The 18616-nt window shown below is 37.0% G+C and overlaps 1 protein-coding gene across 5 annotated transcripts in view; it reads right to left on the bottom strand.

Moving 5' to 3' along the window:
* The window catches only part of LIN28B (lin-28 homolog B), a 150766-nt gene that overhangs the window by 49529 nt on the left and 82621 nt on the right, over positions 1 to 18616 (bottom strand). For all 5 annotated transcript variants that reach the window (XM_008536714.2, XM_070556763.1, XM_070556766.1 and 2 more), the window contains one exon: positions 10062 to 10246. In XM_008536714.2, coding sequence (XP_008534936.2) covers positions 10062 to 10246 — 185 coding nt within the window. The remainder of the gene's footprint in view (positions 1 to 10061; positions 10247 to 18616) is intronic.

The following is an 18616-nucleotide window of genomic DNA, read 5'->3' as shown; positions in this document are numbered from 1 at the left end:
CTACCAAGACTGAATCATGAAGAAACAGAAAATCTGAATATAGTAATTACTAATAAGGAGATTGAATCAGTAATCAAAAACCTCCTAACAAAGAAAAGTCCAGGACCATATGGCTTCACTGGTGAACTCTACCAAACATTTAAAGAAGACTTAATACCAATTCTTCTCAAACTCTTCCAAAAAATAGAAGAGGAGGGTAACACTTCCAAACTCATTTTATGAGGCCAGCATTATCCTGATACTAAAAGCAGACTAGAATACCGTAAGAAAAGAAAATTACAGGTCCATATCTGTGATGAACATAGATGTAAAATCCTCAACAAAATATGACAAAATTGAATTCAACAACACATTAAAAGGATCACACGTTACAATTAAATGGGATTTATTCCAGAAATACAAGGATGGTTCAACATCTGCAAATGAATCAATGTAATACACCACATTAAGAAAATGAAGGATAAAAACCATATGATCATCTCAACAGAGGCAGAAAACACATTTGACAAAATTCAACATCCATTCATAAGAACCCTCATTTACTAAAATGAGTATAGAGGGAACATACCTCAATATAAAACGAGCCATTTATGACAAGCCCACAGCTAATATCACACAATGGAAAAAGCTGAAAGCTTTTCCTCTAAGATCAGGAACAAGACAAGGATGCTTACTCCCACCACTTTTATTAAACACAGTAGTGGAAGTCCTAGCCAAAGCAGCTATGCAAGAAAAAGAAATAAAAGTTATCCAAATTGGAAGGAAGAAGTAAAATGGTCTCTATTTGCAGAGGACATGATATTATATACTAAAACCTCCAAAGACTCCACCAAAATACTGATAGAACTAATAAACAAATTCAGTAAAGTTGCCAGATACAAAATCAATATACAAAAATCAGTTGGTTTCTATACACTAACAATGAACTATCAGAAAGAGAAATTAAGAAAACAAATCCATTTAAAATTGCATCAAAAAGAATAAAATGCCTAGGAATAAATTTAACCAAGGAGGTTAAAGGTCTATACACTTAAAACTATAAGACATTGATGAAAGAAATTGAAAACGCAAATAAATGGAAAGACATTCTATGCTCACAGATCGGAAGAATTAATATTGTTAAAATGTCCATACCACCCAAAGTGATCTACAGATTCAATGTAATCCCTTTCAAAATTCCAATGGCATTTTTCACTAAAATAGTACAAACAATCCTAAAATTTGTATGGAACCACAAAAGACTCCAAACAGCCAAAGCAATCTTGAGAAAGAACAAAGCTCAAGGCATCATGCTTCCTGATTTCAAACTATATTACAAAACAATAGTAATCAAACAACATGGTATTGGCATAAAAGACACATAGATCAATGGAACAATGGAACAGAATAGAGAGCTTGGAAACAAAGCCACATATAATACGTCAGTTAATTTAAGATAAAGAAACCAAAAACATACAATGGGGAAAGGATAGTCTCTTCAATAAACAGTACTGGGAGAACTGGGCAGACACATGCAAAACAACTAAACTGGACCACTAGCTTACACCATATACAAAACCCAAAATGGATTAAAGACTTGAACGTAAGACCTGAAACTATAAAACTCCTAGAAGAAAACATAAGGTTTAAGCTCCTTGACATAAGTCTTGGAAATGATTTTTTGGATTTGACACCAAAAACAAAGGCAACAAAAGAAAAATAAACAAATGAAACTATATCAAACCAAAAAGCTTCTGCATAAGTGAAACCACTAAGAAAATGAAAAGGCAGCCTATAAAATACACCCAGCTGCCCATGGTTGCTAGTAATGTAACTTGTGTGGCCACTATGGAAAACAGTATAGAGGTTCCTCAAAAAATTAAAAATAGAATAACCACGTGATCCAGCAATTCTGCTTCTGGGTATTTACGCAGAAGAAAGGAAACCATTATCTTGAAGAGATATCCGCACCCCCATGTTCATTACAGCATTATTTACAATAGGCAAGACATACAAATAACCTAAGTACCCACTGATGAATGAACGGATGATGAAAATGTTATACATATAAACACACGTGCATACATACATACACACTCAACGGAATATTAATCAGCCACAAAAAAGAAGGAAAACTTGCCATTCAGGACAACATGGATGGATCTTGAGGGTACTACGCTAGGTGAAATAAGTAAGACAGAGAAACACAAACACTCTAACACCTCACTTATATGTGGAATCTAAAAGAAAAAACAAACTCACAGAAACAAAGAGGCTGGTGGTGACCAAAGGTGGGAGTTGGAGGGTGAGGGAAATAGGTGAAGGTGGTCAAAATGTACAAACTTTCAGCTATAAAATTAATAAATTCTGAGGTTTAATGTACAGCAGAGCGACTAAAGTTAATTATACTCCATCGTATATTTGAGAGTTGCTAAGAGAGTGAATCTTAGAAGTTCTCATCACAAGAAAAAAAAATTGTAACTATGTGAAGTGATGGATGTTAACTTGTGGTAATCATTTCCCAATATATACATATATGGAATCATTATGCTGAACACCTTAAACTAATACAATGTTGTATCTCAATAAAACTGGTGGGAAAAACATTTTTATTCCAGGCACAAACAGACAAAATTATGGTGATGGAGAATAGGTCACTGGTTGCTAAGAGTTATAAGTGGAAGAGGAGCAAGAATAAAAGAGAGAGTTTTTTGGGGTGATAGACTATTCTGAATCCAGATTATGATGGCGACCACATGAAGCTATACATGTGTTAAAATTCATAGAACTGGACACCAAAAGAAAAAAAGTCAATTTTACTATAGGACAATTTAAAAAATAAAATAAAAATAACACTCCAAGCAAACAAAATACACAGAAATATACCAACACTTACTTTCTCTTTTAAGAGAAATTAGCAGAAATTCTAGCTTTCTAGTACTTCAACAAATCAAATCAATTATTTAATATCATTATTTTAAATATTTTGTAGGCTATAAAATGCATTTGAAAGTATCTTATGTCAGTAATTAAGAAGTACTCAAAAAATGATGAGGACTTGTCAAAAGGACATAGAAACCAGCTCGAAGGGGCTGTTTCTGGCTGAATCTGGGAAATTTGAGCATTAAAATAAATAATAATGGTTACAGACTATAACTCATTGGAAAAAACAGAAACCCAAGGTGTGCACTAATATAATAAATAAATGAAAAATGGCAAGTTTGATGAAGACTGGGATATTTACATGGTGTCAAAGTGTATCCCCACAAAATGCTAATAATTACAAAAGGGAAAAGTAACTTTAAAGTGGAAAAGCTGGGCAGACACCATCGTGACCAAGAGGTCAGAGACATCATCATCAATAATGGGAAAAATCAAAATTGTATGCCATCTGATAGGATACAATAAGAAGGACAGAGCGTCACTTCCATGACATTCTTGTCAAAGATGAACAACCTCAACCTAATCATAAGAAACTATTCGACAAACTCAGACTATGATCTGGATTCACCCTGGTGTTTTCAAGCTTGCTCCTCTGACCCTTATATTGCCTATAAATTCAAAGTCAGACTGAAAGGATTTTGTTAGATTCAAGTTAACCATTTTTGGCATAGTACTTCCAATTTATAGGCAATATAGCTGTGTTCAATAAACAAGTTTAAAGAAACTAGAATAAATCCAGATTATGGTACATTCTACAAAACAATTGGCCTGAGGCCAGCCCTCTGGTCGAGTGGTTAAGTTCATACACTCTGCTTCAGGGGCCTGGGGTTCTCCAGTTTGGATCCTAGGTGTGGACCTACACACTGTTCATCAAGCCATGCTGTAGTGGCATCCCATATAGAGGAACTAGAATGACTTACAACTAGGATACACAACTATGTACTGGGCCATGGGGAGAGAAAAAAAAAGAGGAAGATTGGCAAGAGATGTTAGGGCCAATCTTCTGAAAGAAAAAAAAATTGGCCTAGAAGAACATGTGTGTAGGGAGGCACTGTTTTAGATTACAAGAGACTTAAGACATAAAAACTAACTTAAAGTCATGTTCCTTAACTGGATTCTGATTTGAAAAAAATAGCCACAAAAGATAAGTTTTGAACTGGGGAAATTTTAATATGGACTGGATACTAGATGCTACTAAGGAAGTATTATTTATTTTGACAGGGATGATATAGCATGATATTACAGTGTTATGCATCTGTAATATATTTTAAAACTTTAAAAACTTTTCACAAAAATGTTTATAATTATTGATATATATGACATGGGTATATATATATGGATGTTGACCATACCATTTTTTTATTCTGAAAACTTTCATAATGCAAAGTAAAAATAAAATAAAATGGGAGAAAATCATAAGAATAATCATAGAAAGTATTAAGAAAAAACAGTGTAACAGAAATTAATCCAAGAGCTGGTTCTTTGAAATACAATAAAATACTTAATAAAGCAAAAGCGTAAGGAAAAAACAGGCAATGGGAAATAACTAGAAAATATAGAATATTTTAAGATTTTTGAGGCTACTTTACATAATTATGCTAAGAAACATGAAAATCTGGATCAAAGCACAATTTTATTCTCATTATTAAAGGTGTCTCAGCAAGTAGACATGGTTAATGACCATGGGAAAAATCAAGAAAGTTACCAAAGATCTCTGAAGTCTTTTAAACATTTAGAGAGCAAATCACTGCCTTGGTAACTGTTCCAGCCATCAGCTAACACTGTTGCATCTTGTTTTCTCATTGTTTCAGTTTCTATACAGGAGTCTCTAGGCTTATTTGAATATTTTATTGCAGTTTGTATCCATCATTTTATAAAAACAAGTGGCACAGGGAACTGCTAATTCTAGTGACAAAAATGATGGACATCCTGTACTTAGTTAGAAGTCATTAGATATCAAATGTGTAAAAGCTTTAATCACAATAAGAACACAACAAACAACAAACGTCAGCAGTTGGAGCAGTTATTCACCCTCTGACCACCACCAACTTCTACCTTGTCAGCTCATTCCTTCTAGTACTCCAACTTCAGCAATTCTTTGACCCCATTTGCAACCTACACACCATGAGCCTGACACTTTTTCAATGTCTTTACTCCTTAAACAGTTTATATTCTATGATCCATCATTGCAACCGCTCCCTTGCATACACCCTCAGTGTCCTCGCTTCTTTCCCTTTGTCATTCTCACTACCAAAGCCCCAGCTGTAGTTAAATCCATCTTTCTGCCTGTTTCACAGCTGTAGCCATTGAAGTCAACAATGGCAGGAGAAAAAACAGGATCACACTGCCCATTAACCTGAAGTGGGTTTTTTGTATAATCTGGAATTCTAACTTTTCTCTATAATGCGTTCACTCTTCTATTTTCCGATTTCATACCTTCTCCTTTCTTTTTTAATTTTGAAACCTCCTCTTTGCTTCACGTTTCCCTAGGAAAACAGCATAAAAAGATGAGAAATCTTACCTTATTCCATCTTCACATCTACCTACCCACCCATATGTGTACCCGTATGCTGTGCCTTACCTCCAGTTTTGAAGAATGAACCATCTGTCCTCGCTAGCTCTCTCAGTTGTGCTTTAAATCCTGATCCTCTCTCCCACTCAAGGAAATCACTCCAGCCATTGCCCTCCCTCCCCTGCATGTTCAATCTTTCCTTTTCTACTAGACCATTCCCACTGGCAAATAAACATGCTATAATTTCTTCCCCTCAGATACTGCTTCATTTTTCTGCTCCCATTTAGAGGAAAACTCAAAAAATGATCTGTTCTTGCTGTCTCCACTTCCTCTCCTTTCCTTCTTTGTTGAACACAACACACTTAGGCTTTTACTCTCGCCAGTCCACTGAATCTGCTCTTGTCAACTACACCAATGACTTCCCTGTTGCTAAATGGTCAAGTGTTGTTGGTAATCTTACTTGATCATTTCACCATGAGCACTGTTTAACACTACTGATACCCTCTCCTTGAAACACTTCTTTCCTTGACTTCTGAGACAAAATCTTCTCTTGATTCTCCTCCTCTTTCCCTTTTTCTTACTTAGTGCCCTTTGCTATTCCTCCTACTCTTCCTGATCCCCTAAATGAGGGAATGCTCCAGGGCTCAGTCCTCTTCTCTTTCCTATGTATGCTCACTCTGACGGAGATTTCATTCAGTCCTAAGGCTGTAAATATCACCTTTTTTGCTGAATACCACCAAATTTTTATCTCTAGCTTGGAACTCCATCCTTATGCATCCATCCACCTAATCTACATTTCCACTGGGATGTCTACTATACATCTCCAACTAAACATATCTGAAATCATGATTTCCTGCTCCTTCTCTAGTCTTCTTCATCTTGGTAAATGGTTCTTTCATCCTTCCGGTTGCTCAGGCCAAACAAACCCTGAAGTCATGCTGAACACTTCACTTTCTTTCACAGTCCACATATGATCCGATAGCAAATCCTGCTGTCTCTACTTTCAAAACATATCAAGATTTTTGTTTACCACCTCTACTGCCACCATCCTAATCGGAACCACCAGTATCTCTTTCCTGCATTATCGGTGCTGCCTCCTTAGTGGTCTCTCTGCTTCCATTCTTGCCTCTCCACTTTGCGTTGTCATCACAGCTGCCAGAAGGATACTTTAAGGAGATAAATCAGCTCATGTTACTTGTCAACTTAAAATTTTCCAATGACTTCCCATCTTCCCCCAAACCAAAGTCCTTACAATGGTTGACAAGGTCCTACATGAAGGAATGTCCTGCTGTCTTACTTCTCTATTCTCACCCTCCACTACTTTCCCTCTCTTACTGATTCCAATCCAGCACACATGTAAAACATGCCAGAACTGGGGCCAGCCCAGTGGTGCAGTGGTTAAGTTAGCAAGCTCTCCTTCAGAAGCCTGGGTTTTGCCGGTTCAGATCTCCGGTGCAGACCTATGCACCACTTATCAAGAGATGCTGTGGCAGGTGTCACACATATAAAGTAGAGGAAGATGGGTATGGATGTTAGCTCAGGGCCAATCTTCCTCAGCAAAAAAAAAAAGAGGATAATTAGTAGCAGATGTTAGCTCAGGGCTCATCTTCCCCCCAAAATAAAAAATTACAAAAATTAAAACATGCCAGAACTATACTTAAAGATTTTACCTCAAAGACACGGGAAAATAAAGGATTTTGTTTTATTTTATTTTACATTGCTTTACTTGTATGTATATACTATCTCTCTCTTTGGGAACAGAAAATCACTTTAACAGGTAAGTGTATCATTACACCTTCACACATTTTCATGGACTTTCTTTTACACAAAATGAGCTCTTAAAAATGTAGATGAAAACTGAATTTATTCTCTTACTGATGGCTTTTCAAACCAGTGTGAAAATATAGACCAGACAATAAATGCTGTTGAGATAACTAGCTAGCAATTTGGAGAGAAGAGAAAAGAAAATCCAGATACTTATAGTCCTCCCTTCAAAAACAAATTACATACAAAGAGAAGAGATAGTTAATGTAAAAGATGAATTAATAAAAATTACATTAGAAAATATAGATGAATGAAGTATATTTTTAATTTGGTAGTTTGGAAAGCCAGATAGCAATCAAGTCAGATAGCATTAAGGAAAGCGTGACAGACATGTCAGTATAAAAGTTCAAAACTTCAATACTATTTTTAAAAGTCACTAAAATTAAAGCTAAAATACATTTCACAAGCAAAAAAAAAATATTATCTATTTGAGACAAAAGGTTAACATCGTAAATATACAAAGAGAATGTGAGATAATAGAAAATATATATTGGTCTCTGCCCCCAGTTCCTGACACAGAGCTCCTAAAACCCTTGTAACTTCCTGAGTGATAAGAAGACTAGAAGCATCTCTTGTTCTAATGTTGGTCTCTGACCTCTATTCCTAACACAGGGCTCCTGAAACCCTTGTAACTTCCTGGGTGATAGGACTGTCTTGTTCTAATGAGGCAACTCCGGGTGGGTTCCTGGATGGCTGGATGGGGGCTGGTCACCGGAAAGAGCAAGTCACAATTAGAAACTTGGAATTTTCAGCCACAAACCTACCATTCTCTTAAGAAGGGTGAAGGGCTGAAAATGGAGTTAATGATTGATCATGCCTATTTGATGAAGCCTCCATAAAATCCCAAATGTATGGGGTTCAGAGAGCTTCCAGGTTGGTGAACACATCCACATTGGGAGGATGATGTACCCCAGCTCCACAGAGACAGAATCTCCTGCACCTGGGACCCTCCCAGAACTCGCCCCGTGGATCTCTTCATCTGGCTGTTCATCTGTGTCCTTTATCATATCCTTTAACAAACTGGTGAATGTAAGTAAGTGTTTCCCTGAGTTCTGTGAGCCACTCTAGCAAATTAATCAAGCCTGATGAGGGGGTTGTGGGAACCTCCAATTTGTAGCCAAATCCAACAGAAGCTTTGGGTAACCTGGGGACCCACCACCTGCTTTTGGCATCTGAAGCGTGGTGGCAAGCAGTCTTGTGTGAGTGAGACCTTAACCCGTGGAATCTGATGCTCTCTCCAGGTAGATAGTGTCAGGATTGAGTTAAATTCTAGGACACCCAGCTGGTGTGATGGAGAATTGATTGGAGTGGAGAAAAATCTCCACACATTTGGTGACCAGAGGTGAAGTGTTCCGTGTAAAAGTAAAGGAGACACACAGGAGAGAAACATATTCAGGAAGAACTAGGTTTTTCCCAATATAGGAAAGCAGAACACTGAGTTTTTTCCTAAACAGAGAACTTACAAATCAATAATAGCAAATGAAATTCTCAACAGAAAAATGAGCCAAGAACAAGAAACCTACAATCCATAGAAGAAAAAAATAAAAATGAGGGGCCAGCCCCATGGCCGAGTGGTTGGGTTTGCGCGCTCCACTTTGGCGGCCCAGGGTTTCGTGGGTTCGGATCCTGGGCACGGACACGGCACCACTCATCAGGCCATGTTGAGGCAGCATCCCACATAGCACAACTAGAAGGACCCACAACAAAAAAATATACCACTATGTACTGGGGGCATTTAGGGGAGAAAAAGCAGGGAAAAAAAAAAAAGAAGATTGGCAACAGTTGTTAGCTCAGGTGCCAATCTTTAAAAAAAAAAAAAAGGTTAAAAAAATAAATAAAAAGGAAAACGAACATATATTTAACCTCTAATCTAATCAAAAGATGCAAAGGAAAAAATGAGCCGCGTCTCTTAACCTATGTAATTGGAAAAGATTAAAAAGATGACATCATTCAATGAGCAGTCTCACTTCTGAAGGGGTTGTACATTAGCCCTAATCATTTCTGGAGAGCAGTTTGGAAATCGACATCAAAATTTTTAAAGTGCATAGTTTTCGATCCAGATTTTTCACTATTAGGTATTTGTCCTAAGGATCTAATCAGACAATTTTTCAAACATGTACATATAAGGATCCCCACTGTGGTACTACTGATACATTCAAAATACTGGAAACAGTCTAAATTTAGCAATTAATTTAACATAGCCTTGTTTACATTTTGGTTCATTCACACAGTGGGAGTTTATGCAGGTGCTAATGATTGACATGAAATGTTCCATGATATACTGTTAAGTTAAAAAAACAAATCCAAGTTTCAAAAATACTGCATACATATTATGATTCCCACCTCTAGTCAGGATTTCAAATGATTTTTTTCCTGACTTCTTTACAGTTTTTTATATTGTTTGAATTTTCTATATGAGTTATCTTTTAAAAACAGACAAAGCAGTAAGTGTATCTGCATTTGAAAAAAAGTGTTAAGATGTACAGAGGGGCACTTCTGTTTGTTGGGAACATCAGCTTCTTTCTCATTTGTGGTCTCAGAACGGTCTGGTGGAAATGATAGTCAGGAGACTACCTAGTGCTCAACGCTGAATGAATGCTCAGTTAAGTACATTCTGCAGACAGTTCAAACTGCAAGAAAGCCTATATTGATGAATTCTATTCCACTATGTGGCAGTGGTGGTATTTTATTTTATTTTGGCTGGGCTATGCAAAGTCCAATAACATCATAAAAATATAAGTAAATTTTCAGAAATCTTTTCCAAATACAATAAAGTCATAAACTAACGAAGTAAAATGATTACCTATCTCCCTTTGGTTTTCTTTTCTGTAGTGTCTTCCCTTTGGGTCTTCTTTCACTTCCTAAACAGGGGCTCCCACCAGGTCCTGTTACCCGTATTGATTCAAGGCCTTTGGAAGATTTTTTAAATGTGAATTCCACCGGTTCTCCTTCTTTTAGGCTTCTAAATCCTTCCATGAATAATTTGCTCTGTAAAGGGGGAGAGGGAGAGAGAGAGAGAGAGATCATGATGATTAAAGCTTTACAAATTATCTCTATGATTTTAACATAGAAAGATATTCTCTGTTACCCATTACAAAGTATAAAGTGTTTTTTTTTTCAAGTTCAGTACAAGTTATACCCTTATAAGTTTCCTGTTGCAATGCTGGTAGTGGGAGGACAAACTAATATCATTTTTTAAAGGCAATTTGGCAATACTTAAAAAAATTTAAATACGCATATTCTTTGGCCCAGCAATTCCACTTCAAAAACTCTCCTACAGACATATTTGCACAGAGGTTCGGAAAAAAAAAAAAAGACCCGTATCAAATTCACTACAGCATTGTCCGGTAAAAATATTACAACTACCCTAATGTCCATCAATGGAAAACTGATTAAATAAATTATAGTAGAGCTATATAATGCAACACTGTTGAGCCACTAAAAGAAGATCTACATGTATTAGTGTGGGAAGATAAACGTAATATTGTTGAGCAAAACAATTAAGGGTAGGGGCTGGCCCAGTGACGCAGCGGTTAGGTTTGCACCTTCCGCTTCGGCGGCCCAGGGTTCACCAGTTTGGACCCTGGGTGTGGACCTAGGCACCGCTTGGCAAGCTGTGCTGTGGCAGGCGTCCCACATATAAAGTAGAGGAAGATGGGCAGCAGATGTTAGCTCAGGGCCAATCTTCCTCAAAAACAAAAAAATTAAGGGTAAAGAACAGTGTGTCTACCATAATGCCAACTATGTAAAGAAGTTTTTAAAAGATACATGTTTTTTTACATAGAGATGGGGTCTGGAACAACAGACAGCAAATCATAAACAGTCATTTTCTCCAGTCCTTTTATGGGAAAGTTGGAAAGTTTTCTGACATACACATTATTATACTGTTTGAGCTTTCTATAATTTGAAAGGAAACAGATTTTTTATAAGTTGAAAGATAGTTGATTTCTGCAAAAAAAAAGTTTCCTTATTGCAAAAGTGTAATCTTGGTTACAAATATTAATAGGCTTTTTCTACCTAACTCTCTCCAACAAAGTCAATGTGCCAATTCAAAATATACAAAAAAAATTAAATCATTAGTTTTATGTATTTCTTCAAATCTCCCTATGTAAATTATTTTACAGATCCAACTTGGCATATCAAGTAGCTTTAAAGACTTTTCTGCATTTCGGGGCAAAAGGAAGCAAAACTAAATATGGTTGGAAACTTTGGTGCAAGTCTAGTTCTTTAAGTAAATAGCTATGCACTCTGAAGGAGCCATTTTATCTCTTTTCTATTTATCTATAAATTTAAGGGATTTGAGTTTCCCCACATATGTCCTGAAGAACAATGTTTTCAAAAAAGACTCCATGAAGAAAGGATTTTGTGGGTAAATAAATATGTGAAATGCTCTATGTTGTTTCTCCTTAGTTAAGTCACATTAGCATATTAAATAGTCTCTGAGCTTCCATACCCTCCCCTCTAACTACCACCAAAATAAAAATCTTGTTTGTGTTTAATTCAGCAATTTCCCGACCTAGTTGATCCCAGAGCCCTTTCTTTATAAACACAGATAACTAACACACTTAGGGAAATACTGGACCAGAAAAATCTTCACCCCTCCTAAGTCCATGACATTAAAGGCAGCTAAATAATCACCTATAACCAAATAATTACAAGAAACAAATAAAACGACACTTCAAAATTAAATGCAAAAGGAGACTATGCCTTATTAAAGCAATATGACACAAGAAAACAGAGTTTCTAACCAGTTTCTAGTCAGGTTATCTGCCACTGAGAAATCCCTCAGCTGGAAGTCTGCGACTCAGCAGCACATTTTCTGCTGTCTGATACTATGTAGAAATCAGAAAAAGAAATCACAACTGCCTACACTCTTTTAAAAAAACAAAAAAATTATTGTTTTTAAAGCTTTATGTAACATTTCCCAATCTTCTATTTTTTTCTCCTCATTAATTATAAATAGCTCTTTTGCTTTCATTTCCTTTCTCGCTCCCCACTCAAGAAAAGTGTAGGGGCCCGCTCCGTGGCCGAGTGGTTAAGTTCGCGCGCTCCGCTGCCGCGGCCCAGGGTTCGGATCCTGGGAGCGGACATGGCACTGCTCGTCAGGCCATGTTGAGGTGGCGTCCCACATCCCAGAACTAGAAGGACCTGCAACTAAGATATACAACTGTGTACAGGGGGGGTTTGGGGAGATAAAGCAGAAGGAAAAAAAAAAAAAGATTGGCAACAGTTGTTAGCCCAGGTGCCAATCTTTAAGAAAAAAAAAAGGAAAGAAAAGTGCAGATTATCAAATCAGATAAACTGCAGCACAGGTCAACTGTTGAAACTCAGAAAACAAAGGAACAGTAGTTTTAATTAGAACTATCGTATGTTCACGTTTTGCTTCTGTAATAAAAATTCTATCACTTACTTCCTTATGGTTCCTAGTGTATGGGTGCATTTAATTTGATTTCATTCTCTACTATTACAATTTTTGATAGGTATCATTTATAAGTGAAGTGCTTTTCCAAATCTAAAGTAAAATTCCACTCTTATGGACCACTAAGTTCTGGCTATTCTTCATGATATTCTGAAAGAATACTTTTTGGTATTCTATCATATACTCCTCCTTCCCCAAATTAGTACATAAGGCAATTTAGATTCATAATAATTACCAAGAAAATAATAATATCCCCAAGAAACTAGAATGGCTTTGCAAGAAAAAGACAAGGATTCACGTAGAATACTCTATCTTTACTACTATATCAAAATTGCTACTACATAGATGGGAAAGGTTTGTTAAAAGACAGTGAATTAGTTCACATTTCTTCACAAAAATCAACTTCACCCTTTGACTTGACAATTTTTATTAAAGGTGCTTCCATTTTTCCAGTCACACTGGTTCCACTCCTTAGTTTTACCCAAACCATTTAGTGACTCTTGGACATTCTTACTTCATAATCTCTTTCATCTGCTCCAGCAATTTCACTGGATTGCCACCGCCCTACTTCAGGTCTGACTGTCTCCTAGCTGGATAAGTGTAATAGTTTTTCATTGATACTTCAGCATCAATCTCCTCCCTACTCCACAGCACCTTCCACACTGCATACTCTCTCTGAAAAATTCTCAGCCTGTCAGTCTCCTGTCTCAAAGATCTACAATACCTCTCTTAGATTGTAGGTGAGACCATTCATAACCTTACCTCTAACTATATTTCCTATCACTCTAAAACACAACTTCTCCATGAACAAAGCCAGCTGACTTGTACTTCACTGGACACACTTCACGTTTTCTCACATCTCTGTACTCCAGCTTATACTGGTGGGGTCACACTCTCCTAGTCTTAACTGTCTATAAAAATCTTACTCAAGGGGCTGGCCCCGTGGCCGAGTGGTTAAGTTCGCGCGCTCCGCTGCAGGCGGCCCAGTGTTTCGTTAGTTCGAATCCTGGGCGCGGACATGGCACTGCTCATCAGACCACGCTGAGGCAGCGTCCCACATGCCACAACTAGAAGGACCCACAACTAAGAATATACAGCTATGTACCGGGGGGCTTTGGGGAGAAAAAGGAAAAAAAAAAAAAAAACTTACTCAAGACTCAAGGCATTGTTCAAATGATCCTTTATGCAATCATCCTCAATTGCCCCAAGCTGGAAATTCTTTCCTCTTTCATTTAATTGCTTCTTCTATATACTTTTTATAATACACTGCTGTGTAATGTAGATATTTGTGGACATTTTATTTCTTATTTGCTTTTTTTGGCTTTATCTTCTCCTGAAGGCCAGGGATGGTGATATATATATCTTAGTATTACCCAAAGGTCTTAGAATAATGCCTGCAAATAGCTGTCATTCAATACTTAAAAGCCTTCTAGATTTGACATCACTAAGATCCCTAAAGATGATTTAGTCCAACTCTCACTCGAAAAAAAAAAGGTGGACTGAACTCTAAGGTATTAAGTGAATTGCTCACGCAAAGTCAAATTTTCCAGCTCCTACTTCAACTACATAAAATAACTTTTTGTATTTTTAGTGTCACGGTGATACTGTGTATGGCAAATTTGGACTAAAATGCTGATAGGGTTATAATGGTTCATGGTAATACATTATTCTCTGACTCCATTCAGAAGTTCATATAGATCTATTTTCCTTGTTCTTCCCTTTTCTACCCATATTTTCTAATCATCTTCATTGATATGCCTCACAATCCATGATGTTCTGCCTGTGTGAACTAAGAATGTAGATTTATGTAGATTTTTGTTTAATCTACATGGAAGACCTGTACAAAGCAGGACTTTCAGTGTCTGGGTTTACATTGTCCTCTGAGACACTTGTTTGGACTAAATAAAGGTTTATTCTCTATAGGAGAGAATTGCAATTCTTGAATGAATAAATGAACAAAGGAATGACCAAATGAAGGAAGAAGCATTTAGAAGAAGTTGCTGACATGCCTACTAAGACATAAGGCACTTAAAATGGGGACAGGCCAATTGTAAATGTGCATGTGTTAAGTTAACTGATCTAACACGTCTAATTTGCATTCCTCTTCCTCCCCCCAAAGAAGCTTCCCTTTCTTCTCACTTCCTTTTATTCCAAAGTTTTAAATTCATTGTGGCACAAGTTTATTTCAGAATTATATAAATACTGACTTTCAATGTCCTTGCTATACTCCGTTTCCTCTTCTCAATCATTTCTAAATGACTTTCAAAGAATATGGATTCAAGGAATATGGAGTCAAATGAGAGCCATCCAAAGGCTATACTTTATTTACCAAGTATTTCCACCTAAGGTTCCAGTTAGAAATGGGATTACTTATCTCTCTTGGCACATGCTTTTTCTCTCCAAGTAGACTGGGAAGGCACTGAGGTATTGCTACAGTTTTATACTTGGTTCTTCGTAGAAGTAAGAGTATATTTTCTTCTCCAGGAAGCATAAGCTGACTTGCAGTTCAAGATGGCAGGCTGAATAAACATGTGCCTAATGTTACTCTTTAAAAGCCATCAAAATGACAGTAAAATAATGATGAAGAGAATGAGAGGGGTGCCATCAACAGAAAGCAGAATTCAAGAAATTTTTGGAAGTTAGAGAAACTGTTGACTGGTTAACTGAGCTGAAGGAGCCACACCTGAACAAAACTAACAAAAGGGACTGCAAGAGAAGTAGGAACCAACATTCCTAACAGCACCCAGAGATACTATGCTGAGACATAACATGTACAATGAAGAGCAAAAGAGAACAGGGGGATCAATGAAATGTCTGTATACGGACTAGATAGCCATTTCATCCTCCCACTCCTATTCCTATCTACACACGCGAAAACAGTGAAGCATGACCCCAGTGCAAATAACGTGAGAGGTCTCTCCTTAAGAGACTGAAGGAAATATCTGGGCAACTGATGAAATACTGAATCCTACACACAAACTCATGTTCATTCGTACAGCTGGGAGGCCACCGGTGCAAGAGCTGGCTCCCTACCCACTCGACCTGAAATCATTCCTACCCCTCCTTCTTACCCCTCATTCATATATCTGAAGGGTCAACCAAGAATCACAAAACATGCAGCACAACAAAGAAAGGCCCAGATAAAAGAAGGAAAAAAAGAAATTTTATACACCATCTAATTAGTATCTTCAGAGATATTTGAGATGATATAACATCAATAAAACAAGAGCAAAAACAACCAGGGAATTAAAAAATCACTCTCAGAAAGTCAAAAACGATGGCGGAACTTAAGTGAGTTGGAAGTAAAAGGTTAGAGAATCTCTGGGGACATAGAATAAACAGACCTCCCAAAATGAAATATATGACAGAAAAGACCAGAAGTCCCGAGGATGAATCCAAAAGGACATACATCCAACTTGAACTAGGGTCCCTAAGAGTGAGATTACAGAAGATGGAAAAAGGAATTATGAAATGAATAATATAAGACAATTTCCCAGAGCTAAAGGGAATACCAAGGAGAGGTCTCTAACTAGGTGAAGGCATTATGGCAGCTACTAAACATGGGTACATTTCTGAGTGCAGGAAGAGAGAGGGAGATTTTCATGAGACTGAAGATAGTAACCCAAACTGAGCTAACGGTTTAACCATATGCTTGTGTAGCAGGATAGCTAATACATGTTTACCGAAGGCAAGGAGCTTAGTTTAGGTGTATGATTGTGAAGGGAGTGACCAAAAACGAGGCTGGAAAATGCAAGTAAGAGCCAGATAATGGAAATTTTGGATTGACATCCTAAGCATTTCTTTGTGTCTAAAATAAAGACCACTGATACTTTTTTGCTTTTAGAAGTAGCAAGATCAAATCTGTGTTTTCAAAAATATAACTTCTTTGGCAATACCTTGGATGCGGAGACATGACAAATGTATGTGGCCATCCCTGTTACAAGGTAACTGTCACAGTCTTAGCAAGAGATTGTTACAACTAAACTGAAAAATGAAAGGAGGAATTGGTTTTGCAAAACACTTCAGAAGTTATACGTATCACTTGCTATAAATTATTACTTGCCCCATGTAACAATTTCTTGTTAACATGGAGAGTCATGTGGTAAGAGTAATACAAACATCTTTCCCAGCCTGCTCCAAGGGCTTCATCAGAAGGAGGACTATCTAACATAGTCGGCTGGGAGACAACAAATGTAAAAATCAAAATCTGGCATTTTTTAAACTACCAATCCTTGAACAACTCAATTAATATCTTGACAGCTGACTTTCTCCAACTATAACAACAATAAATTTAAGTGACTCACTCCATTGTTAAGTAGCACAATGAGAATATAATTAAACGTTAAATCCGTTGCATGGGTTTCAATCCAATAAGGCAGGGTGATAAAGGTATGTTTAAAAAAACCAGATTTCTGGAATAACAGATAATATTAGTAGGCTGAGGAGTAGAAAAACCTTAATGAAAATTCAAATATATGTATTTCTTTTCAATATTTTAAGACTATTTTTTCTAAGATATCAGTGGAAAAATACACGATTAGTGAAGGGCAATTAATTACTACAAAACATGCAGTGGTAGACATATTACATGATGTGCATGAGTAATGGCCAAGACTCTTAAGGACTATATGTTTTTGATTTACATGCCAAGATACTCCAGAAATCATTAAGTCTGAGGCATTCACAAGACCACTACAGAAAGATCAATGGACTAAATACCAGAAGATGTGGGATCTAGCCTTGGCTCCACAACTAATGTGTCACACAACCAAAGACAAATTGCTTACCATTGGGTGAGTCTCCTTCTTTTCTTTGTGTTGTAGAATACAGATCTCTATCCTTTGTTACAACATTTTTTTTTTTCCAATTCTATGACTTCACTCTGTCTATATAGACACAGATGGAAACGAATGGGTAACTATTTTTTAGTCAATGTTGCAACTTCCCTTCATGTATTCTTTATTTCTCAACTTACTGAAGAGGAGAAAGATTTTAGTTCTTAGTTAACTCAAATCCCATAAGAAAACAGAAGGGAAAAGAAATATGTGGCACTGTAGAAGTTGACATTTACTCAGTTTTACCTCAGAAAGTAAAATTCAGGTTAGCCTCAGTCAAGTCACTAAATTTCACACAAATAGGATCAAAAATAATGAAATTTTTCTACTTTTCCTGAATATTAAAGAAAGCCTTAAGGAATTCCCTCCATCTGGCCTATACTTCAAAACTGAGAACACACTAAAACTGGCAACACTACTAGAATGGCATTTAAAATGCATAATGCAGGACTGGCCCAGTGGTGCAGTGGTTAAGTTCACATGCTCTGCTTCAGCAGCTCAGTGTTCGCAGGTTCAGATCTGTAGCGGACCTATGCACCGTTCATTAAGCCATGCTGTGGCGGCATCCCACATAAAAAGTAGAGAAAGATTGGCAGAGATGTTAGCTCAGGGCCAATCTTCCTCACACACACAAAAAAAGCATAATGCAAAGCATGCAGGGATTAAAGCTGGATTTGAGTCCCAATCCTGCTACTTATAACCACAAGCTGCATGACCACAGGCACATTAAAAAAACCCTGTGCCATGGTTTCCTTATCTATCAACTGGGGATAATAATCTCTTCAAGGAATAAAAAATATCTACTACAGTTATTGCTAGATTCCAAACCATTAATGTAAAATGCCTAGAACAGTACTGAGCACATGGAAGAGCAGCTCGATAAATAGTTTATACTATTTTTATAAGCATCCAGTTTGCTCCTGTACCTGCTGACCCAAGTACCAGAGAGATAGAAGAAAATATACAGGTTTAAGAACTTATTCAAAAACAGGCACTGTGCTGAAGCTTTCACTTGTTATCTCACGTGATCTAAACTATCCATGCCCCTGACCCCTACTTGCCAAATGTCTGCACATTACTGAGTTTCAGTTTAAACATTATCTC

This window comes from Equus przewalskii, chromosome 9 (assembly GCF_037783145.1).
Source record: "Equus przewalskii isolate Varuska chromosome 9, EquPr2, whole genome shotgun sequence".
In the NCBI taxonomy this organism is placed as follows: Eukaryota; Metazoa; Chordata; class Mammalia; order Perissodactyla; family Equidae; genus Equus; species Equus przewalskii.
This window is presented reverse-complemented; position numbering and strand designations above follow the sequence as displayed.